Below are 24,412 nucleotides of genomic sequence, written 5' to 3'. Positions count from 1 at the left end.
ACGGCTCCCCAGGCTTCTTCAGTTGACTCTTTCTTGTAAAGAAGGCGTCTGGAGGCTGGAGACCTGTCATCGACCTCTCAGCTCTGAACAAGTTTGTCAAGCAAACTTCGTTCAGCATGGAGACAGCAGACACGGTCAGACTTGCAGTGAGACCGCAAGACTTCATGTGCACACTGGATCTGAAGGACGCGTACTTCCAGATTCCAGTCCATCCGTCTTCCAGGAAGTACTTGAGATTCAGCCTAGACAACAAGATCTACCAGTTCAAGGTGCTGTTTCTGTCTCTCCACAGCACCTCAGGTGTTCACCAGAGTGTTCACCCTGATATCTTCGTGGGCACACAGGATTGGCATCCATCTCCTTCGCTATCTGGACGACTGGCTGATCCTAGCAGACTCTTAGACGACCCTTCTTCGACACCGAGACAAGCTTCTGGGACTTTGCCAGGATCTAGGGATCATGGTAAATCTCGAGAAGTCTTCTCTGCTTCCAACTCAACGACTGGTATATCTAGGCATGATATTAGACACCAATCTCAACAAATCCTTTCCATCAGACGACAGGATAGCAAGGCTGAGGAGGGTCGCAAGACCTTTCCTCGGACGAGAAGAGCTTCCAGCCCAATCTTGGTTACGTCTCCTAGGTCACCTGGCCTCCTTGGTCCGTCTAGTTCCGAACGGCCGCCTCAGGATGAGATTCCTGCAATGGCGGCTCAAGTCCCGGTGGAATCAAGGCAACAATTCCCCGGACACTGGTCCCTATGGGACCTGCGGAACGGACGGACCTGCAGTGGTGGCTGACCGACGAAAACCTTCGAAGGAGTGGATCTTCTCGTCCTCCCCCCGGATTTGATGCTGTTCTCGGACGCGTCAAAAGAAGGGTGGGGGGCCCACGTTCTGAACCAGAGGACCTCAGGCCTATGGTCAGAATCAGAAAAGTACCTCCACATCAATCTGCTAGAAAGGAAAGCCGTTTATCTGGCCCTTCAACAGTTCCAACAGACCCTGGCGGGCCACTCCTTGGTGGTGATGAGCGACAACACCACGGTAGTGGCTTATATCAACAAGCAGGGAGGTACCTTTTCACAACAGCTATCCCATCTTGCAGTAGAGATACTGAGGTGGACTGATGTCCACTCGATTCCACTATCAGCTCGCTTCATTCCGGGCAAGAGGAATGTGCTCGCCGACAGTCTGAGCAGAGCATCGCAGATAGTGAGTACCGAGTGGTCTTTGGATCCTCAAGTAGCCAACAAAGTCCTGACTTTGTGGGGTTCCCCGACAGTGGACCTGTTCATGACAGCTTTGAACTTCAAGCTGCCGCTGTACTGCTCCCCAGTCCCGGACCCCAAGGCACTCTGGCAAGATGCCTTCCCACAACGGTGGGACAACATTGACGTCTACGCCTTTCCACCATTCTGTCTGATGAGAAGGGTGCTCAACAAGATCAGACTATCGGTCAATCTGTCAATGACCTTAATAGCTCCGCTATGGCATCACGCAGAGTGGTTCCCGGACCTTCTGCAGCTCCTGACGGAACTCCCGAGAGAACTCCCCCCACGACACGAGCTACTCAAGCAACCACACTGCAACATCTACCACAAGGCTGTAGCTTCGCTTCGGCTTCACGCCTGGAGACTATCCAGTGTCTCCTCACTGAGAGAGGCTTTTCGCAACAAGTTGCGGAGGGGATGTCTCGACACCTGCGAAAGTCGTCCGCAGAGGTCTACCAGGCAAAGTGGAGAGTCTTCTGTGGTTGGTGTCGTGGGAGGGGTATCTCTCCCCTCGATGCCACTATTCCAGCAATAGCGGAGTTTCTCGTGTATTTGCGGGAGGAAATGGGCCTTTCAGTCTCGGCGGTGAAAGGCTATCGCTCAGCCTTAAGCTTAGGCTGAAAGGAATAGACATTTCTTCCTTGCTGGAACTTTCTTTACTCATACGAAGCTACGAACTTACCTGTCCTCAGTCGGAAGTGAGACCTCCTCCATGGAACGTGGTTCGCGTCCTCAGGGTTCTTAAGAGACCTCCGTTCGAACCATTACGCCAGGCCTCTGATCAACATCTGACTTGGAAGACGGTGTTCCTGCTCGCTTTGGCATCAGCCAAGCGGGTCAGTGAACTTCATGGTCTCTCATACGACGTCGCCCATTCAAGGGGATGGGGGGAGGTAACGTTCAGGTTCGTCCCTGAGTTTGTAGCTAAGACTCAGAATCCTGGAGTGCCGGACCCACGGTTCGACTCCTTCAGGGTTTCGAGTCTCCGTTCTGTAACAAGTGACCCGGACCATCTGCTACTATGTCCAGTGAGAAGTCTGAGGCGTTATCTGAAGAGAACAGCTGCAGTCCGTCCCTGCGTGCAAGCCCTGTTTGTGAGCACGGGAAGGACGAAGAGGAGGGTCACCAAGAATACCATCTCAGCCTGGATTCGAAGGGTCATCCTCCATGCCTTGAATCCAGATCCTCCTTCGTCACGTCGTCCCAGAGCACACGATGTCAGAGGCATCGCAACGTCTCTGGCTTTTCAGAGAAACTTCTCGGTGACGCAGGTGCTACAAGCTGGGGTCTGGAAGCGTCATACGACTTTCACAGCCCACTACCTGCAGGACGTGACCCACAGGAGCCTTGCTACATTCTCTATCGGCCCTGTGGTGGCTGCACAACAGCTGGTCTAACCTCAGGCTCCTTAATGGATAGGTAGCAGAAGGTTGCGGGCATTGTTACCCGGTTTTAGACTGCATGAATGAAAGAGTATGTCTGGCCCTTACTTCTTTCTTCATCCTCCCCTCTCTTGGGGAAAGCAGCATCCTGGGTTCTCTGTATAGCTGACCTCAAACCTCTGCAGGTAAACCATGCTTCCTTGTGTTCCTAGTATTAAGATGATGCTGTCGCGTCCCCCATACCCTGACGAGGTGGTATTGGGAACGTCCTAGCCTAGAATTCCATCTAAAGGACTTCAGATCAACTTCCTAGGACGAGTCACACTTCAATCCTCCACACACAAGCTTATGTAGGCCGCACGTTCCTTGCGGAGCAAGGAACTTGCGAGGTGCAGGGACTCTCTTTCTCGAGTGCTGCTCACTCAGATTCTGAGTAAGGCTGGGACTTTCCACCCTACCTAAGGGTTAAGTCACCCTATGTAAATAGCGTGGTTTGTATTTCAGTTACGAAACAAATGACAAATTCGGATATAATTTGTATTTTTCCTAACCATACAAACATTAGCTATTTACACATATTTGCCTGCCAGCCCTGTCCCCCAAGGCAAGTCCTACCTCTAAGTGAAGTGAAGCAGTTCACCGGTGTGTGAGGGGGGGAGGGGTAGCTAGTTATCACTCCCCTACCCCCTTGCTAACTAGCGCGGGGGTAATTAACCCTTGTTAAAATTCTAATGGCTCGTCATTTCAGCTATGCCGAAAGTAATACCCTATGTAAATAGCTAAGGTTTGTATGGTTAGGAAAAATACAAATTATCTCTGAATTTGTCATTTTTGCTTGAAATAAATAATATTTTTTAAAATAGTGTATGGTTCTATGTACTGTACAGTGTGGAAAATATATTACATTGTTACTTCAAGGAAGATGAAATATATTTAACTAAATTTTATCATATTAAGTCAGCTTGATACGGAATATGAATACTCATAGATTTTAAGCACTCTTACTGTTACTACTGCCATAGTGCTCATTCTGGGTTGGTCAACCAAGTGTCGAATTAATCATAAAAAACTGTCAAAAGTGGCATTTAGGAAAATAATGCATCTTATCCTGCTAAGAAAATTTCACTGCCTCACTTGCTTAGCATTATCTTTTTTGATATGGTTTTATAAGTAATGATCAACATATTTTGAATACCCCACTAGATCTAGATCCAAGCAAATGTAAAATTTATTTTACCTCTACTTCTAACCTCAAAGGAAAGAATACAGTGCAGCATTTCTCAATGTAAAGGTTCAACGCATGGGTCGTTATGCTCTTGTAATTTTTCCTTTGCATCTTGATTTTTATATGTTTATCAATTAGCCAATGCTTTAAATGGTACATAAGCTTTATAGTCCTACATCTCAGCCACCCAGCGAGTGTTGAATAACTTCTGTTTTTGTTAGATTTCATTCCCTTTCTATTTTATTTTATCTAGTCTTGTATCTCTATTAAACCTCTGCTGTAAGTCTTTTTGGGTGTGTGATCTATCATCTAATAATCTGTTTAATGTCCTGAAGCTGCATAAAATTAAAAACTTATAACTAAAAGTACTGTACTTTGGCATAATAGATAATTTGCCATTCATGCTCTTACCATAAGCATGATGCTTTGACTTCATATTACTGAAAAAGCTTTAAACATTTTCTATGGGCATCACAGTTACTTGTGTTCTATGCTAATTTTCATTGCCTTCAAATGACTCTATGTATACAATTAAAGAAAAGTATGTAGTTCCTAATTACACAGTGCAATACATGTACACAATAAGATATATTTTGATAAAAAATAAGTCAGCCAAGTTCCAGCATTCAAAATGATACTGTAGCTGCCCCTGTGCAACCATCAAAAATGGGTGACAGGAATCATGAGTTTTAGAATTAAAGAAAATGGAAATCAACATTTCAGTTGTTAAGACAATGCTGTTTCTTTGAAAATCTGTAAATCAAAATTTATTGATGGGTGTCCTGTATACAGTACTGTACTGTACTATACTGTCCAGTATATAGAAAGAGTAAAACTAGGAGTTATTTAAATATATGAAGATAAGAATGAATTAAAAAGATAGAGAAATTATAGCTACAAAAGTAGTACATTTGCCTTATCCTTCCATCTGGCAATTATGGCTGTTACAAGTGAGGTACTAACCTCCTGTTTTAGGGTGAGCACTTAATCATATGATCATCACTTCTCACTGTACTGTATATAATTATTTAATCCACAGTTTTCCTACCTGGACTGCCATATAAGGCAAGAGTAGAAGTATGGGTAATTGGTTTTCTACAGAACAAAAATAGTTTACTATAATTATTTTTTAATTTCAGAGAGTCTGAAAGGTCAAGTGGTCTGGATCACAGGAGCATCAAGTGGAATAGGAGAGTATTTGGCAGTTAGATTGGCCAAAGTAGGTGTTCGACTTGCTTTGTCAGCAAGATCTGTTGAAAATCTTGAAAGAGTGAAACAAAGATGCATAGGTATGTCTTAAAGCTATGTTTTTATGATTTTTCCTTGTTACATTTGGTCTTTTGACCAGTATGCTAGGTAGGTTCAAGTGTAATATTTGAAGTATTTACAGTAGTTAGGATGATATTTCTTGGAATAAGAGCTGTTGTTAGAGGTATAGTAAAGGTTGAGATTAAGTGATAGCTAATAGGCCCAGATCAGTTTTGATGAGAATTTTGGAAAATAGAGAATTATAATGTATGAGAGAAAAATTAGTAAAGATCAAAGGAAACAATGTCAGTGGTGAATATCAGCAAGTGATTTCATGCAAATGCACTACTGTATAAAGAGACTAAATCTAAAAGTGTAGCGCTAAGGGTTTGATTTGTGCTGGAAGTTAAGATCCAAATTATATGTATTCATTGTAGTAAGGAGCTTGAAAAAGATATCTGGAATATCACTTGATAACTAAGTTTTAGAGAGGAGGAAGTTTTAGAAGGTAGAGATTTGAGTTTATTAGCTAGTAGGTAGACACAACTATTTGTGGTTTTCCATTGCCAATTTTTTCGTACACGTGTAAAAACCTATCGTCCTTTAAAATAGAGGGAAATGTACTCAGTAGAGCTAGAACTGTCTTTGGAAGCATTAACAAGGTAGTCAACAACAGGAGGTGAGAACAGACTCTGTTCATTTGTCTTTGGCCGCAACAAGTACTGACTTATTGTTCTCCCCCAACATCCCTTTACAAGCACAGGAGGGGAAATGTATACCAACCCATTGATCATCATTCTCACCTCTTCTGGGGAATGGATTCCTCTTTTGACTATGTAACAAGTATTTATTGAAGTATAGGACAGACCCTGTCAGCCTACTCATCCTTATGATAGGCAGATAGGGGGTTGCTAGAGCCATCTTCGCTCCCATAAAAAACCAAGGAGACTGACGTTTCCAGTGAAGAAAAACAACCAACCAGTTCCGTTCTACAGGACTTCCTACCCACCATTAAGTCAGTCTCCCTATTATAATTGATGAAAGGTTTGTATACATGTAGGAACAAGCAACACATTTTAAAAGTAATGGGTAATGTGCATTTTCCCTAGCTACCATATTCAAACCCGAGTCCTTTAAAGTTAAACTTCTCAACCACACCTCCCAGTCATGAGCAGAAGGTCAAATGGGAAGAGGCTCACCACTTGTCGTTAACTACTTCAGTAACGGTTTCAACAACCCTTCCAGCTTCACTGAGAGATTCCCCCAATTTAAATGGACTTATTTACATAACTAAGAAAAATACCAATTACTTAAAAAATATATCATATTTGCATTAGTTAAGGGTGTTAAATGTGTCATTAGTAGCAAGGTAATCAATTTTGGATACTAGTTTGAAATTATTCTTTTGTTTCATATGAGCTGAAATGTACTAAATAGCTTTTGTTCCGTAACTGAAATACAAACCACGCTATTTAATATGGGTAATTACTTTCGGCGTAGCTGAAGGGACGAGCCATTAGAATTTTAACGAGGGTTTACTACCCCACTGCTAGTTAGCGGGGGTTAGGGAGGGGTAGTATACTCCCCCCCCACACACACACACCTGTGCTGAGCTTCACTTTGCTATCGGCTCGGGTGCTAGACAGACGTGTCTCCTATCACCCTCGCCTACACTGTCAGCCATTAATCTTTGTTTGCTTTTTCTTTTTGACAGTGTTTGGAAGTTGGCCTCTGCGATGCGAAAGTGTCCCGGCTTACCTGACCGCCCTTGTGGGACTTTTATGTCGGCGGTCGAAACAGATCCACACACCTTATGTCCTTTTTGTAGGGGCCAAGGGTGTGACAGAGATAAAGTATGTGGTGAGTGCAGGGAGTGGTCTACCTCCCAGTGGGAGAGGTTTTCCCGGCGCCGGAAGAAGTCGAAACGGGATATTTCTCCTTCAAGGGCTCCCTTGAAGAGAGAAAACCCCAAGGACTCTTCTTCCGTAGCCCAAACCTCCTCTGAAGCTCCCACTCGATCGGCTTCTTCCGAGAGGCCGGCGAGTGGTAGCGTAGGCCGCATTTCTGTTGATCAATCTCGGGGTTTGGGAGAGGGAGTTGCCTCCCATAGCGAGGCAGCTCCTCCTCCCCCGGGGGAGGATTTAATTTCTAATGTTGCTAATGAAGATTTGTTACAGCTTTGGGCTTCCTTGGGGCTTCAGGGCTCACCCTCCAAGGAAGCCCTGTTTGACATAATCAGGTTAGGGGAAGCTGTCAAACAGTCGCCGACGTTAGCAGAGATTGATCCTCTGTCTATCGTCGACGTTGATGTGGCAGAGTCTTCTGACGAGTTATCTCAAACCTCTGCTCCTGTTGCTGATGTAGCTGAAGGCTTAGCTCCCCCCTCCGAACACCCTTCGAGGGAGGAACTAAGTCCAACGGTCTCTCCTGCAGGTGATTCTCCCCCTCGGGGGAGTTCACTGACAGAGACTCCTCTTCGGAGGACTGCCGACGGTCTACCTGCTGCCCCCAGAGGTTGTATAAGGCGTAAGGCCCGCCTTCCCCTCCTCTGTAGAGGCCTTCCTTCACCTCACAAGGGTGTTAGGAGGCGCCTCTTCGGCTCGTCTTTGCCGCAGTCCGCCGCAGAGGAACCTTGTCGCCGTTCACCTGCCCTTCCAGCTACATCCCTGGACCTGTCCGCTGATCGTTCGCGATCTCCTACTCCTGCCAGACCTGCTGACCTGCCGTCGCCCTTCCTAGCTGCCGACGCGCTGTGGGCGCCCACGCATCCTGCGATCAAGCAGGCCACGGTCCCTTCGGGGCAAAAGGGACTTGATTATATTGTAGCAAAGTCCCTTAAGCGCCAGGTATCACCTGCGCGCCAACGTTCTCCTGCGCGCCAGCGCCCTACAGTTGCTGACCCAGAGACATCGAACCAGTGAGCACCTGTTCCTGGGACTTCGCGCCAGCGCTTACCTGCGCGCCGTCGATCCCTGTGCGCCAGCGTTCTCCTGCGCGCCCCTATCCTGATGCGTGCCCACGATCTCCTGCGCGCTCTAGATCTTCTACGCGCCAGCGCTCACCTGCATGCCAACGTTCGCCAGTGCGCCCACGATCTTCAGATCTGGGCGCAGGAGGGAAGATACCATATACCCCTGCTTGCCAGCAATCTCCTACGCGCCAGCAGACACCCACGCGCCATCAAACCCCTCCTGCTCGCCAGCATTCTCCTACGCGCCATCGCGCGCAGTCACCAACGTGCACCCTCGCGCGCCACGCCCGTTCGCCCATCGTAGATGTGCGCCCTCGTGCGCGCCCGCGCGCAAGGGAGGTTTCCCCTGCGCGCGCGCGCCCAACACTTTCACCCTCACGGGCTCAGAAAGATCCTGTGTGTCCACGCGCTCGTGTGCAATCGCCTCCACACACGCGAACGCTTGCTCAACCCGCTGCACACCCTAGGCTTTCTCCAGAACGCGCTACTGCGCGCCACCGATTGCCTACGCGCCCACGCGCTCTATCGCCCCTGCGCACTCCATCTCCTGGGCGCCATCACTCGCCTGCGCATCAACGCGCTCCCTCGCCTGCATGCCATCGCTCGCCTACGTGCCAACGCGCGCCCTCGCCTGCGCGCCATCACGCGCCAATACTCGCCCGCGCGCCATCGCTCGCCTGCGCGCCATCGCTCGCCTGCGCGCCATCGCTCGCCCGCGCGCCATCGCTCGCCTGCGCGACCACGCGCACCCTCGCCATCACCCCCGCTCACCCTCGCCATCACCCCCGCTCACCCTCGCCATCACCCCCGCGCTCACGCGCCCGCACGCGCGAACCGGATAAGAACCTATCGCGCGACCACCAGCGCGACCACCAGCGGGATTTCCAGCGCGATCCCACACGCGAGGCTGCAGGAACCCGAGCAACTAGGTCGTCTCCTTCACGTCCCCCCCCCCCCCCGCAAGCGCAGACCAGCGCGCTCGCCGGAGGGCAGGAGAACATCGGATAGGTCCAGGAACTTGCATTCTTCCCCTTCTTCTTTTCAGGAAAACCCTGTTGTGGTTTCTACTCCTAGGGATCGAACGATCCCCTTCCCTCCAGAGGGAGTCTCTGACAGTGCCGCTGTCAGTAAGCAGCCATGGTTTGGGTCCCTTGTCAGAGCTGTCGTGCAGGCCTTTAAGCCTGCCTTCTCTGAATTGGGCCTCAAATCAGTGGCAGAACCGACCTCCCTGAAGAGGAAGAGAGGAGTAGACGACGTGGTGACTTCCCCAAGGGTTAAGCTGGCTCCTCGGAAGTCTTTGAGGAAGGCTCCCTCTCCCCCAGACTTTCTCTGCTTCTCCCTCGGATGAAAATTTCCTGTCCTCAGGGGATTCTCGTGAGGTGAGGCGTTCTCCCATCGCACCAATGGGAGAAACCCCACCTCGCGTAGAGAAGTCTTCTCGGGTAGGGGTGGAGAAGAGCCTCCCGCCATCGCTGTTGGAGTCCTGTATCCCTCCCAGGAGGGAGTCGAAGGACTCTTAAGACTGTTCCCAAGTTGTCCTTGAGGATGAGACTAGAGCCAGCCAAACCCGCGGAGAATGTCCACGAGTCCCCCCAAGAAGAGCCTTTGGGGACAGTAGACTTTGCTGCCAGCCCTACAGGAGGAGAGCTACAGGAGTCGGAACATGCGTTCTGGCAAGTTCTGACTCTGATGAGGAATCTCAACGGGTTCTCGGATCCTGAGATTCCCCCTCGAGAGGGCAAGGACACGGTCCTGGACCGAGTCTTCGGCACTCAGAAGCCCCCTAAGGCCAGTGCGGCTTTGCCTTGGTCCCAAGGGGTCAAGAGTGCCAGAGATAAGGTTGAGGGCCAGCTCTCCGAGCTTGCCTCCTCCAGCCGTTCCAGCGCCGGCAACAAACTCCTCTCGCCTCCTCGTGTCCATCAGAGGAGGTACTTTGAGATCATGGAGGAGTCTTGTTTAGCTCTTCCATTACAGCACTCTGTGGAAGAGTCCCTCTAGAGAGACTCACCAGTCGGCAAGTGTCTTTCTCGGCCTCGGAGATCCTCGGTCAGGAGAAGGTAGCGAAGTGTGCCATGCAGGCAACTTCGTGGCTGGATATCTGGCTGGGGTCTCTCGGCATCCTGCTACGATCCGAGGACTTGTCCAAGGAGTACCAGGAAGGCCTTGGAGACCTTCCTTCTATCAGGCACACGTACCATCGATTTTCTAGCTCACCAAGTCACGAACTTGTGGGCTAATTCCATCTTGACGCGTCGAGATGCGGTGTCTGAGAGATTTCACGCGAAGGTCCCTAGCACCGAGGTCAGCAGACTCAGACATTCCTCCATCTTGGGGAGGAACTTGTTTGAGCCGAAAGACGTGGAACAGGCAGCTGAGAGGTGGAGGAAGTCCAACCAGGACTCTCTCCTACATAGGGCTCTTACATCGAAGCCCTATAAACCACCTCCAGCACCCCAACAACCTCGCACGTCCAAGACAACGAAACCGGCAGTGGCAGCAAAGGCAACGGTGTCAAAGACCTTTCCTGTCAAGGACAGGAAAGGCAAGAAGTCCTCAAGGGGAGGGAAAAATCCTAGAGGGAGTGGCCGAGGCCGCAAACACTAGGATTGGCAGTCGGGGGGACTGTCCACCAGTGGGGGGATGCCTACAAAGTTGCGCGATCAGGTGGCAGCAACTCGGGGCCGATGCCTGGACGATTTCTGTAATCAGTCAAGGTTATCACGTCCCGTTCACAACATTTCTACCTCCCCTGACAGCAGATCCAGTGTCGTTGAGCTCCCTTGCCATGGGATCGGCAAGGGGGCAAGCCCTTCAGGCAGAAGTCCAGACCATGTTGAAGAAGGGCGCTCTCCAAGAGGTCGTCGACGGGTCCCCAGGCTTCTTCAGTCGACTCTTTCTTGTAAGGAAGGCGTCTGGAGGCTGGAGACCAGTCATCGACCTCTCAGCCCTGAACAGGTTTGTCAAGCAGACCCCATTCAGTATGGAGACGGCAGACACGTTCAGACTCGCAGTGAGACCCCAAGACTTCATGTGTATACTGGATCTGAAGGACGCGTACTTCCAGATCCCAGTCCATCCGTCTTCAAGGAAGTACTTAAGATTCAGCCTAGACAACAAGATCTACCAGTTCAAGGTGCTGTGTTTCGGGCTCTCCACAGCACCCCAGGTTTTCACCAAAGTGTTCACCCTGATATCATCGTGGGCACACAGGATTGGCATCCGTCTCCTCTGTTATCTGGATGACTGGCTGATCCTAGCAGACTCAGAGTCGACCCTTCTTCGACACCGAGACAAACTTCTCGGACTTTCCCAAGATCTGGGGATGATGGTAAATCTCGAGAAGTCTTCTCTGCTTCCTACTCAAAGACTGTTATATCTAGGCATGATCTTAGACACCAATCTCCACAAAGCCTTCCCATCAGACGACAGGATAGCAAGGCTGAGGAGGGTCGCAAGTCCTTTCCTCAGACGAGACAAACTCCCAGCCCAATCGGGGTTACGTCTTCTCGGCCACCTCTCATCCTAGGCCCGTCAAGTTCCCAACGGTCGCCTCAGAATGAGATCTCTGCAATGGCAACTCAAGTCTCGGTGGAATCAAGGACACGATTCCCCGAACGTCATGGTCCCTATGGGGCCTGCGGAACAATCGGACCTTCAGTGGTGGGTGACAGACGAGAACCTACGAAAGGGAGTGGATCTTCTCGTCCTCCCCCCGGATTTGATGCTGTTTTCGGACGACTCAAAGAAAGGGTGGGGCACCCACGTTCTGAACCAGAGGACCTCAGGCCTCTGGTCAGAATCAGAAAAGTGCCTCCATATAAACCTGCTAGAAATGAAGGCCGTATTCCTGGCCCTTCAACAGTTCCAACAATACCTGGCGGGTCACTCTGTGGTGATGATGAGCGACAAAACCACAGTAGTGGCTTACATCAACAAGCAGGGAGGCACCTTTTCGGAGCAGCTATCCCATCTTGCAGTAGAGATACTAAGATGGACCGAAGTCCACTCGATTCCACTATCGGCTCGCTTCATTCCAGGCAAAAGGAATGTGCTCGCCGACAGTCTGAGCAGAGCGTCTCAGATAGTGAGTACCGAGTGGTCTTTGGATCGTCTAGTAGCTAACAGAGTCCTGACTTTGTGGGGGTCCCCGACTGTGGATCTGTTCGCTACAGCGTTGAACTTCAAGCTGCCGCTGTACTGCTCCCCAGTCCCGGACCCCAAGGCACTCTGGCAAGATGCCTTCCAACAATGGTGGGACAACATCGACGTTTACGCCTTTCCCCCGTTCTGTCTGATGAGGAGGGTGCTCAACAAGACCAGAACATCGGTCAATCTCTCGATGACCCTGATAGCTCCGCTGTGGCATCACGCGGAATGGTTTCCAGACCTTCTGCAACTCCTGACGGAGGTCCCGAGAGAACTCCCTCGACGACGCGAACTACTCAAACAACCCCACGCCAACATCTTTCACAAAGCCATAGCTTCGCTTCGGCTACACGCCTGGAGACTATCCAGCATCTCCTCGCAGAGAGAGGATTTTCGCAACAAGTTGCGGAAAGGATGTCTGGACACCTGCGAAGGTTATCCGCAGGGGTCTACCAGGCAAAATGGAGAGTTTTCTGTGGTTGGTGTCGTGGAAGGGGTATCTCTCCACTCGATGCCACTATTCCAGCAATAGCGGAGTTCTTCGTTTATTTGCGAGAAGAAATGCGCCTTTCAGTCTCGGCAGTGAAAGGCTATCGCTCAGCCTTAAGTCTCGCCTTTAGTCTCAGTCAGAAGTGAGACCTCCTCCATGGAACGTGGTTCGAGTTCTCAGGTCTCTAAAGAGACCTCCCTTCGAACCATTACGCCAGGCTTCAGATCGCCACATGACTTGGAAGACGGTGTTCCTACTTGCGTTGGCTTCGGCCAAACGAGTTGGGGAACTGCATGGTCTCTCGTATGACATTGCCCATTCAAGGGGATGGGGGGAGGTAACGTTCAGATTCGTCCCTGAGTTTGTAGCTAAGACTCAGAATCCGGGAGTGCCAGACCCTCGGTTTGACTCTTTCCGGATTTCGAATCTTCGTTCTGTAACAGATGACCCAGACCATCTCCTACTGTGCCCAGTATGGAATCTGAGGCTCTATCTTAAAAGAACAGCTGCAATTCGTCCTCAAGTGCAAGCATTGTTTGTAAGCACTGGGAGGACAAAGAGGAGGGTCACCAAGAACACCATCTCAGCTTGAATTCGTAGGGTAATCCATCATTCCCTGAATTCCGACCCTCCTCCGTCACGTCGCTCTAGAGCACGTGATGTCAGGGGCATAGCTACGTCCCTGGCCTTCAAGAAGAATTATTCAGTGACGCAGGTTCTACAAGCAGGGGTGTGGAAGCGTCAGACGACCTTCACAGCCCACTACCTGCAAGACGTGACCCACAGGAGGCTCGATACGTTCTCTATCGGCCCTGTGGTGGGAGCACAACAGCTGGTTTAAACCTCAGGCTCCTTAATGGACAAGTAGCAGAGGGTTGAGGGCATTGTTACCCGGTTTTAGTCTGCATTAATGAAAAGGTATGTCTGTCCCTTATTCTTTTCTTCATCCTCCCCTCTCTTGGGGAAAGCAGCATCCTGGGTTCTCTGCACAGCTGACCTCAAACCACTGCAGGTAAACCATGTTCCCTTGTGTTCCTAGTATTAAGCTAATACTGTCACATCCCCATACCCTGACGAGGTGGTATTGGGAGAGTCCTAGCCTTAAGTTCCATCTAAAGAACTTCAGGTCAACCTCCTAGGACGAGTCACACTTCATTCCTCCACACACAGCTTATGTAGGCCGCAGCCCTTGCAGAGCAAGGTGCTAGCGAGGCACAGGGACTCCTTATTATTGAGTACCAACACATTCAGATACTGTGAGTCCCCGGGCAAAAAGCCAATAGCCAGTAATGGCTGGGACTTGCCACCCTACCTAAGGGTTGAGTCACCCATATTAAATAGAGTGGTTTGTATTTCAGTTACGGAACAGATGACAAATTCGTAGATAATTTGTATTTTTCCTAACTATACAAACCTTAGCTATTTAATCAAACTTGCCCGCCAGCCCTGTCCCCCGTGAAGTCCTACCTCTAAGCAAAGTGAAGCTCAGCACAGGTGTGTGAGATGGGGGGGGGGGGGGTTATTATACTACCCCTCCCTATCCCCCGCTAACTTGCAGTGGGGTAGTAAACCCTTGTTAAAATTCTAATGGCTCGTCATTTCAGCTACGCCGAAAGTAATTACCCATATTAAATAGCTAAGGTTTGCATAGTTAGGAAAAATACAAATTATCTACGAATTTGTCATTTTTTGAATGTATGCAGTATTGTGACTTGTCCATAAAGGGCCATTATAGACAGAAGTTGCTGTTCCACTGTATTCTCTTGAGTGACTGCGAAGGAATTAAAATTTTTTATTTGCTTTTATTTACACTTTAGAAACTGGAGGCGTTACAAATGATGATGTTTTAATACTGCCATTGGACATGATTCAGTATGATCAACATCAACCTTCCTTTGATTCTGTACTCAAGCATTTTGGAGAGGTAAACAATTCCATTTTTATTTGCTGCTATAAAATTTGTTTGTAAAAGGCCAAAGAAATTTAACTGCCTGTATTATTGGTAAAATGATGGAAACCTTTTAAGACAGAGCATGTTGGGTAATATTTTTTTATTACTGTATTTGTTTGGCAGCTTGATATCCTTGTGAGCAATGCGGGTCGTTCCCAGAGAGGTCGCTGGGAGATGATTGATTCGGCTGTAGATCGAGAAATATTTGAGCTTAATGTCTTCTCATTAATTTCTCTATCTCGAATTGTCACACGCTACTTCCTGAAAAGAGGTCGTGGTCACCATGCAGTCACTTCAAGTACTGCTGGTAAACTTGGAGCCCCTTTGTCAGCCTCTTACACTGGATCAAAACATGCCTTGCAGGTACTATACAATAGAAGTTTTTTTTTAAATTTGTCTTCATTTTTTAAATCCTCTCTTATCAATCATAGAGCTGCATCTAATTTGTAGAAATTTATATTTTTCAATATTAATCTTACCCGATGATCATGTAGCTGTCAACTCCGTTGCCCGACAGAAATCTAAGGTCGGGATACGCCAGCGATCGCTATACAGGTGGGGGTGTACACAACAGCGCCATCTGTGAGCAGGTACTCAAGTACTTCTTGTCAACAAGAACTCAATTTTTCCTCTGTCGTGCCACCGGCAAGACCTACTTGGATACGCTGTTGATTCTGGAGTTGTTTCTCACGATTTTGGTGATGTATTCGCTCTAGATTTTAGCCTTCGCTATTCAGGAAGCTTTATCATTAGCTTAGCAAGCTTTTGGAATTAATTTGGATTAATTGTTAACGAACTTTGCTAGTTTTTGGAATCCCCCCTTGACTATTTCTACAATTCAAGATGTCTGACCAGTCTCAAGTCCCTAAGTACAGGCAGTGTAGTGTTAGGGCTTGTACTAGGCGTCTTCCGAAGGCCTCCATAGATCCTCACACCGTTTGTTCCAATTGTAGGGGTAAATCCTGTCAATTGGAAGATCGGTGTGAGGAATGCGCTGGGCTTTCGGAATTCGATTTTAACGAATTCCTTAGAAATGCACGTAGGCTAGAGAAGGATAGGATCAGGAGGAGTTCTTCTCGCTCTGTTGATTTTTCCTCTCCCCATGCCCCTCAACCTTTTCCTTCCCCTGTAGTGGTGACTCCCGACCCTGCTACTAGTGCTCAGCCATCCATGGCGGATATGATGCGTGCCATTCAGGCTCTTGGTGACAGAGTGGAGTCATTGGCTAATGACCGTAATCAGCTTTTGGCAGATGTCAAAGAGCTGAAAGCGAAAAGTGCAGTGGGAAGTGTTAGTGCAAGTGAGGTGAAAAGTGACAGTGTCAGTGTTGCGCATGAGGGTACATCTGTTCGTGCCAGTCGTCCTCCCAGTCTGGGACCTCTTGCAAGCTCCCAAGCCCAGGGGAGAAGCAATGTCGAAGGACCAAAGGGTTCGGCAGGCCTTGATCAGCGTACGGATGTACCCTCAGTGGTTGCGGACGTTTCTCTCAGAGATCGTCCCATCCACATACAGACGAATGAGCCCTATCATCCCTCGTCTGTGGAAGAAGTTTCAAGGAGGAAACGATGGACCAAGGTCTCACGACCTCTCAAGCGTAAGGTCCCTTCCGAGCGAGTCCAACGGCCCAGGTGTAGCCACTGGGTCAGTTCGGACTCGCCGCAGTCTTCCGAAGACTGCACACCTCCCAAGAGAGGTAGAGTGGTTCCACAACAGGCTCCTGCTCCGTCTGTTGCTGCTCCAACCACGGTAGACCCTAAGTGGTCCATGCTGCAGACTATGCAGTCTCAGCTTGCTGCGTTCATGCAAGAGTATCATGCTGAGAAGGTTGACACTGCCCCTGTTAGCCTACAACCTGCCGCGGTTGTGCGCTCAGCAGATACTGCGGCTGCCTGCTCCCACACTCCACCTGTGAGAGCTCCACCACCGATGCGCAGTCCACCCTGCCAGACGCATGTTCTTGCTGCACCATCCGTTGACATGCGTGAGCTACCGCATCAGCAGTGGGAAGGTGCTGTAGAGCTGCCGTGTTCTGACACTATGCGGCATGCTCCGCAACCCATGCGGCATGCTCCGCATCCCATACGGCATGCTCCGCAACCCACGGCAGTCCCTCCCACGCACCAGCACTCTGCTTTTGTTGTTGCCAGCTCGCAGACTGACCAGCAGCGGCATGATGTTGAATCCGCAGCAGCTACGCATGCACCCGTGCTGCCGGATTCAGCCGTTCAGCTTTCTGCTCCGCCTTTGCCACTTCCTACTCAGCTTTCGGATGATGGAGTATCGGATGACGAAGATGCACATTTGGATGAACCACACTCCGACTTAGAAGGGCCCAAGTCTACGCCTCCCTCCTTAGACTTTCGTAAAGTCCTTGCCTTGTTCAGGGACTTGTATCCAGAACAGTTTGTGTCTGCAACCCCTCGCTCTCCTCCCTCCGAGTTTGCTCTGGGCATGCAGTCTGCTGCTCCTGCCTTCACCAAGCTTGTCCTCGCACGCTCATCCAAGAGAGCTTTGAGGGTTATGGGAGAGTGGTTGCAGTCCAAGAAGCAACTGGGAAAGACTGCTTTCATCTTTCCGCCTACCAAGCTTGCTTCCAAATCTAGCGTCTGGTATGCCACGGGAGAGCAACCCGGCTTGGGGGTTCCTGCCTCTGCCCAGGGCGACTTTTCAAGTCTGGTTGACTCTCCCCGCAGGCTGGCTATGAGACGATCGAAGATTTGCTGGTCCTTTTCTGACATGGATCATCTGTTGAAGGGAGTCTTTCGTGCTTTTGAGATCTTCAACTTCCTCGATTGGTGTTTGGGAGCGTTAAGCAGAAAGACTTCCCCTTCGGATAAGGACTCTGCCATGCTGATCATGTCTTGCATGGACAAAGCCATTCGGGATGGGTCTGGTGAACTTGCGGCTTCGTACACGTCGGGAGTGCTTAAGAAGAGAGAACATCTTTGCTCCTTCTTGTCGTCTGGGATCACTCCTTGCCAGAAGTCGGAGTTGTTGTTTGCTCCTCTCTCCAAGTGTCTGTTTCCGGAGGAGCTGATCAAGGGGATGGCTGCCTCGCTGATCCAGAAGGATACCCATGATCTGATGGCATCTTCCGCACGTAAGGCTAAAGCTTTACCTTCCGTGCCTAGACCTTTCCGTCCTGCAGCAGTGGACACACCAGCAACTAGGTTCATCCCGCCCTTTCGTGGCAGAACCTCCAGCAGAGGAGGTACCCGTGCCGACAGTCACCGTGGCAAATCCAAGAAGGGTTCCAAGTCCGCAAAAGGCAGGATCTGACTGCCTTCCTCTCCAGACAGCAGTGGGAGCCAGGCTCAAGTTCTTCTGGCAAGCTTGGGAGAGCAGAGGTGCAGACGCTCAGTCTGTGAAGTGGCTAAGGGAGGGGTACAGAATTCCGTTCTGCCGCAGTCCCCCTCTAGCGACATCTCCCATCAACCTCTCTCCCAACTACAAGGAGAAGGACAAGAGGCTAGCGTTGCAACAAGAGGTGTCGCTCTTGCTACAAAAGGGAGCGGTAGTCATAGTCCGGGACCATCAATCCCCGGGCTTCTACAACCGTCTCTTCCTGGTAGCGAAGAAGACAGGAGGTTGGAGACCGGTGCTGGATGTCAGTGCTCTCAATGCTTTTGTCACCAAGCAGACGTTCACGATGGAGACGACGATGTCGGTCCTAGCAGCGGTCAGGAAGGAGGACTGGATGGTCTCGTTAGACCTGAAAGACGCGTACTTTCACGTCCCCATCCATCCAGACTCCCAACCTTTCCTAAGGTTCGTCTTTGGAAAGGTTGTGTACCAGTTCCAAGCCCTGTGCTTTGGCCTAAGCACGGCACCTCTTGTGTTTACCAAACTGATGAGGAATATTGCCAAATTCCTTCACTTGGCAGACATCAGAGCCTCCCTCTATTTGGACGACTGGCTTTTAAGAGCTCCGTCAAGTCGTCGCTGTCTGGAGAATCTCAGATGGACTATGGATCTGACCAAGGAATTGGGCCTCCTGGTCAATATAGAGAAGTCCCAACTCGTCCCATCCCAGTCCATTGTCTATCTAGGTATGGAGATTCAGAGTCGAGCTTTTCGGGCTTTTCCGTCGGCCCCAAGGATCAATCAAGCCCTAGAATGCATCCAGAGCATGCTGAGAAGGAACCGATGTTCTGTCAGGCAGTGGATGAGTCTAACAGGGACACTTTCATCGCTGGCCCAGTTCATCGAGTTAGGGAGACTCCACCTCCGCCCCCTTCAGTTTCATCTAGCTGCTCACTGGAGAAAGGACATGACGCTAGAGGCGGTCTCAGTGCCTGTTTCCGAAGAGATGAGGTCTACACTGACGTGGTGGAAGAACAGCATTCTTCTCAAGGAAGGTCTACCATTGGCTGTTCAGACCCCCGACCACCGTCTCTTCTCGGACGCATCGGACACGGGCTGGGGTGCGACTCTGGAGGGACAGGAATGCTCGGGCACGTGGAATCAGGAGCAAAGGACACTTCACATCAACTGCAAGGAGCTTTTGGCAGTTCATCTGGCCTTGATAACCTTCAAGTCCCTCCAGCTAAGCAAGGTGGTGGAGGTGAACTCCGACAACACCACAGCCTTGGCTTACATCTCCAAGCAAGGAGGGACTCATTCGAGGAAGTTGTTTGAGATCGCAAGGGACCTCCTCATTTGGTCAAAAGATCGAAAGCTTTCGCTGGTAACGAGGTTCATTCAGGGCGACATGAATGTCATGGCAGATCGCCTCAGCCGGAAGGGTCAGGTCATCCCCACAGAGTGGACCCTTCACAAGAATGTTTGCAACAGACTATGGGCCCTGTGGGGTCAGCCCACCATAGATCTATTCGCTACCTCGATGACCAAGAGGCTCCCGATGTATTGTTCTCCGATTCCAGACCCAGCAGCAGTTCACGTGGATGCCTTTCTGCTGGATTGGTCCCATCTAGACCTGTATGCGTTCCCTCCGTTCAAGATTGTCAACAGGGTACTTCAGAAGTTCGCCTCTCACGAAGGGACACGGTTGACGTTGGTTGCTCCCCTCTGGCCTGCGAGAGAGTGGTTCACCGAGGTACTGCAATGGCTAGTGGACGTTCCCAAGACTCTTCCTCTAAGAGTGGACCTTCTGCGTCAGCCTCACGTAAAGAAGGTACACCCAAGCCTCCACGCTCTTCGTCTGACTGCCTTCAGACTATCGAAAGACTCTCAAGAGCTAGAGGCTTTTCGAAGGAGGCAGCCAGAGCGATTGCCAGAGCAAGGAGGACATCCACTCTCAGAGTCTATCAGTCAAAATGGGAAGTCTTCCGAAGCTGGTGCAAGGCGAATGCAGTTTCCTCAACCAGTACCTCTGTAGCACAGATAGCTGACTTTCTGTTACATCTAAGGAATGTAAGATCCCTTTCAGCTCCTACGATCAAGGGCTACAGAAGTATGTTGGCAGCGGTCTTCCGCCACAGAGGCTTGGATCTTTCCTCCAACAAAGATCTACAGGACCTCCTTAGGTCTTTTGAGACCTCAAAGGAACGTCGGTTGTCCACACCAGGCTGGAACCTAGACGTGGTTTTAAGGTTCCTGATGTCATCAAGATTCGAACCGCTTCAATCAGCCTCTTTTAAGGATCTCACATTAAAGACTCTTTTCCTCGTTTGCTTAGCAACAGCTAAAAGAGTCAGTGAGATCCACGCCTTCAGCAGGAACGTAGGTTTTACATCTGAAATGGCTACATGTTCCTTGCAGCTCGGTTTCTTGGCTAAAAACGAGCTTCCTTCGCGTCCTTGGCCCAAGTCGTTCGAGATCCCAAGCCTGTCCAACTTGGTGGGGAACGAACTAGAAAGAGTACTTTGCCCAGTAAGAGCTCTTAAGTACTATTTAAGACGGACAAAGCCATTACGAGGACGATCAGAAGCTTTATGGTGTTCTATCAAGAAGCCTGCTTTACCGATGTCTAAGAACGCAGTTTCTTACTACATCAGGCTTCTGATTAGAGAGGCACATTCTCATCTGAAGGAAGAAGACCTTGCTTTGCTGAAGGTAAGGACACATGAAGTTAGGGCTGTCGCTACTTCAGTGGCCTTCAAACAGAACCGTTCTCTGCAGAGTGTTATGGATGCAACCTATTGGAGAAGCAAGTCAGTGTTCGCATCATTCTATCTCAAAGATGTCCAGTCTCTTTACGAGAACTGCTACACCCTGGGACCATTCGTAGCAGCGAGTGCAGTAGTAGGTGAGGGCTCAGCCACTACATTCCCATAATCCCATAACCTTTTTTAATCTTTCTCTTGAAATACTTTTTATTGTTGTTTTTTGGGTTGTACGGAAGGCTAAGAAGCCTTCCGCATCCTGGTTGATTTGGCGGGTGGTCAAATTCTTTCTTGAGAAGCGCCTAGATTAGAGGTTGTGATGAGGTCCTTTAGTATGGGTTGCAGCCCTTCATACTTCAGCACCTAGGAGTCGTTCAGCATCCTAAGAGGACCGCTAGGCTCAGTAAGGAAGACGTACTTAAAAAAGGCAGAGTAATAGTTCAAGTCGACTTCCTTACCAGGTACTTATTTATTTTATGTTTGTTATTTTGAATAACTGCTTAAATGAAATACGGGATACTTAGCTTCTAATGTTAACATGTATACTGGTCTCCACCCACCACCCTGGGTGTGAATCAGCTACATGATCATCGGGTAAGATTAATATTGAAAAATGTTATTTTCATTAGTAAAATAAATTTTTGAATATACTTACCCGATGATCATGAATTTAAGGACCCTCCCTTCCTCCCCATAGAGAACCAGTGGACCGAGGAGAAAATTGAGTTCTTGTTGACAAGAAGTACTTGAGTACCTGCTCACAGATGGCGCTGTTGTGTACACCCCCACCTGTATAGCGATCGCTGGCGTATCCCGACCTTAGATTTCTGTCGGGCAACGGAGTTGACAGCTACATGATCATCGGGTAAGTATATTCAAAAATTTATTTTGCTAATGAAAATAACATATTTTATTTTACAGTATCTTACACTTAGGAAAACTTTCCATTAAGAGATTTTGTACTTTTCATCGAGAGATTTTGTTATGTAAATGTTTTTCCACTTGTTTCAAACATAGTTGCGGTATTTGCCAAATGTCCATTAACCAATGGAATTTGTATGAAATGATAAATCATATTCACTTATGTTCAACATTATAAAAATTTACAAGCTTGTCTCTCTTAAAAATGTTTCATACCTTATAATTTCATATTGTTTTAAGTACAGTATGTCTTTTCTAATAGTTTCCAATTTACATCTTTATATTTCATATTGTCTTCAATATCCCATCTTTAATCATTCCTAACTTACCGCTTTATAGCATATCCTTTTCCATCAACACAGGGCTACTTTGAATGCTTAAGAATGGAAAAAGCTGGAATTGTAGATGTGACAATGTTTTGCCCTGGGCCAGTGGATTCAAATATTCTCAAGAATAGCTTCACTGAACAGAAAGGAGTGGTAGGTTTTAGCCATGTATCATACCGGTCATATTCTGTTCCTTAATCTTATTTAATGTCCTGAATTATAAATACTGTACTTGTGTATTCAAATGTTCGTCCATCAGAGACTGACTTGCATATGGAGTAAATTTAATTTTTTATATATGCCCTATATTTGGCATAATGCAATAAGTGATTTGTTCCTTCACTAACAAACCTTTCGTTATTTAAATGGATATTCTTTCAGCGAAGCTTGAAAGTAGCCAATAGACTGTAAAGTGCGAGGTGGCAACTCTACCTAACCACTGCAGTAGGTAGGTAGGGGGTGGCTTGGAAGTACCCAGCCACCTATTTCCACTGCCAGCTCGGAGAGCTGCCTCACTTTTCTCTTTTGGCTGGTAGAGAAAGGATGTCCCGCTCATTCTCTTTCAAAGTTTAGCCATAGATACAACCATTGCTTTACGCTTTCTTTCCCCTTTCAGGTGTGTGTGCGCTTCATCCTGAATTGTCCCATGCAAACGTGTCCTGGCTGGGAAGGTCGCTCTTATGGCACCTTCATGTCTTCGGTTTGGAACGACTCGGGTCAGTTGCGTCTGGCCTGCTGGGGGCATTGCTGCTAGGGTTCGTCCTGCGACAAGTGTAGGGAGTGGTCTGCCTCTCAAGTGGAAGAAATTTGGGCATTGTAGGAAGAAGAATGCCAAAGGGGATCTTTCCTATCCATTGTCCTCCTCTGGTAGGAAAAAGAGCTCAGGCCTGTTCTTCCAGTGCCTGCAGATCTCTTTCTAAAGCTCCTCCTCACCAGTCTTCCTCAGGGGAACGGTCGAGTAGGAGTGCAGATTGTCTAACACCTTGGCAACTTCGGGGTTCTGTGGGGTTTGATGCTTCCCCTAGTGAAGCACCATCACCTCTGGCCGCTGTGGAGCCATTCTCTCTTGCAGATGTGCTTCAGCCATGGCCATCCATTGGGGTTTCTGCTCCCCCTTCGAAGGAATCGCTGCTGCTTCTCCTTCAATGTGGTGCGAGGAGAGATCCGTTCCCTGTAGCCTCAACATCCTTCGCCCTAGACATGTATGAAGCCCATCTTTCACCCTCGCCTGGCCCTTTCAGGTGCGGATAATAAGGAGGCAGATATAATTGCTGTTGCAGGTGTTGAGGTGCCAGTGATGGGAGATGAGAATGAGAGAGAGAGATTACAAGAGAGGAAGTGAGGAGAGCACTAGATGGAAAGAGAGTAGGAAATGCACCTGGTATGGATGGTGTGAGAGCTGAGATGTTGAAGGAAGGGGGTGTGACTGTACTTGATTGGTTGGTGAGATTGTTTAATATGTGTTTTATGTTGTCAATGGTACCAGTAGACTATGTTTGGGCATGTATTGTACCACTATGTAAGGGTGAGGGAGATGTGCATAAGTGTTGTAATTCAAGGGGTATTAGTTTGTTGAATGTGTTTGGAAAAGTGTATGGTAGGTTACTGATTAATAGGATTAAGGATAAAACAGAGAATGCAATCTTAGAAGTACAGCGTGGTTTTAGAAGAGGTAGGGGATGTTTAACCCTGGAACGGTACGTTGGGTCGTTCGCGACCCCGAGCGTCAAAAAAAAACAGGTTTTTCTCACGTGACTCACCCCCGTGACTGAATTTGTGGGTGATCGACCTGCAGTAGGTGTCTCGCCTACACGCTCTAGTAGTGTCCAGATGTGCATTGCTGTAGCTGTACTCCTTCCCCGATTTCTGAGATGCGTCGGGGTCGAGCGCGACCGAGTTTACCCTTCTAAGGTAATTTGCATAATTATCAAAGTTATTACGTATTATGAAATTGTCGTAGAATGGTACAACTTGTATAGGTTATCAGTTGTGGAAAGTCTTGGTGGATTGTTTGGCTACCATGTGCATGATTTTTTTTTTAGTTAAAATGTCGTTCATCACCACGAGGACCATTTTACCGCGAGTGCCCCTTTTTCAATTTTTTTCATTTTTTTGCCAAGTCATTTTTCCGTAAGATATTGCCAAATAGTGTCGTAAAACTTTTGCTTTTTTAGTGTTGGAAAGTGTGTCTAGATGATCTGGCTACCCATGCGTGACTTTGTTTTTGTCAGATACGACGTAGTTATTGGTATATTGGGTATTTAACTGCGGTTGCCAATTTCTGTTTTTTTTTCAATATTTGTAAAAATTTACTACGTAGTAAGGAATTGCCGTATATTATTGATTTTTTTTCATGTTTATGTGTTAGAAAGTGTGCCTTGATGGTTGGGCTAACACGTGCATGTCTTTTTTTT

At 48.6% G+C, this 24,412-nt stretch overlaps 2 protein-coding genes across 2 annotated transcripts in view; one reads left to right on the top strand and one right to left on the bottom strand.

The window, feature by feature from the left end:
- LOC137650025 (insulin-like growth factor 1 receptor) overlaps window positions 1-24,412 on the bottom strand; it is a 365,519-nt gene that overhangs the window by 138,131 nt on the left and 202,976 nt on the right. The window lies entirely within an intron of this gene.
- The window catches only part of LOC137649284 (uncharacterized oxidoreductase SSP1627), a 133,081-nt gene continuing 113,486 nt past the window's right edge, over window positions 4,818-24,412 (top strand). Inside the window, exons 1-5 of the mRNA XM_068382271.1 lie at window positions 4,818-4,830; window positions 5,020-5,169; window positions 14,553-14,659; window positions 14,810-15,049; window positions 22,035-22,151. Coding sequence (XP_068238372.1) covers window positions 4,818-4,830; window positions 5,020-5,169; window positions 14,553-14,659; window positions 14,810-15,049; window positions 22,035-22,151 — 627 coding nt within the window. The remainder of the gene's footprint in view (window positions 4,831-5,019; window positions 5,170-14,552; window positions 14,660-14,809; window positions 15,050-22,034; window positions 22,152-24,412) is intronic.

This window comes from Palaemon carinicauda, chromosome 11 (genome assembly GCF_036898095.1).
Source record: "Palaemon carinicauda isolate YSFRI2023 chromosome 11, ASM3689809v2, whole genome shotgun sequence".
NCBI lineage: Eukaryota > Metazoa > Arthropoda > Malacostraca > Decapoda > Palaemonidae > Palaemon > Palaemon carinicauda.
This window is presented reverse-complemented; position numbering and strand designations above follow the sequence as displayed.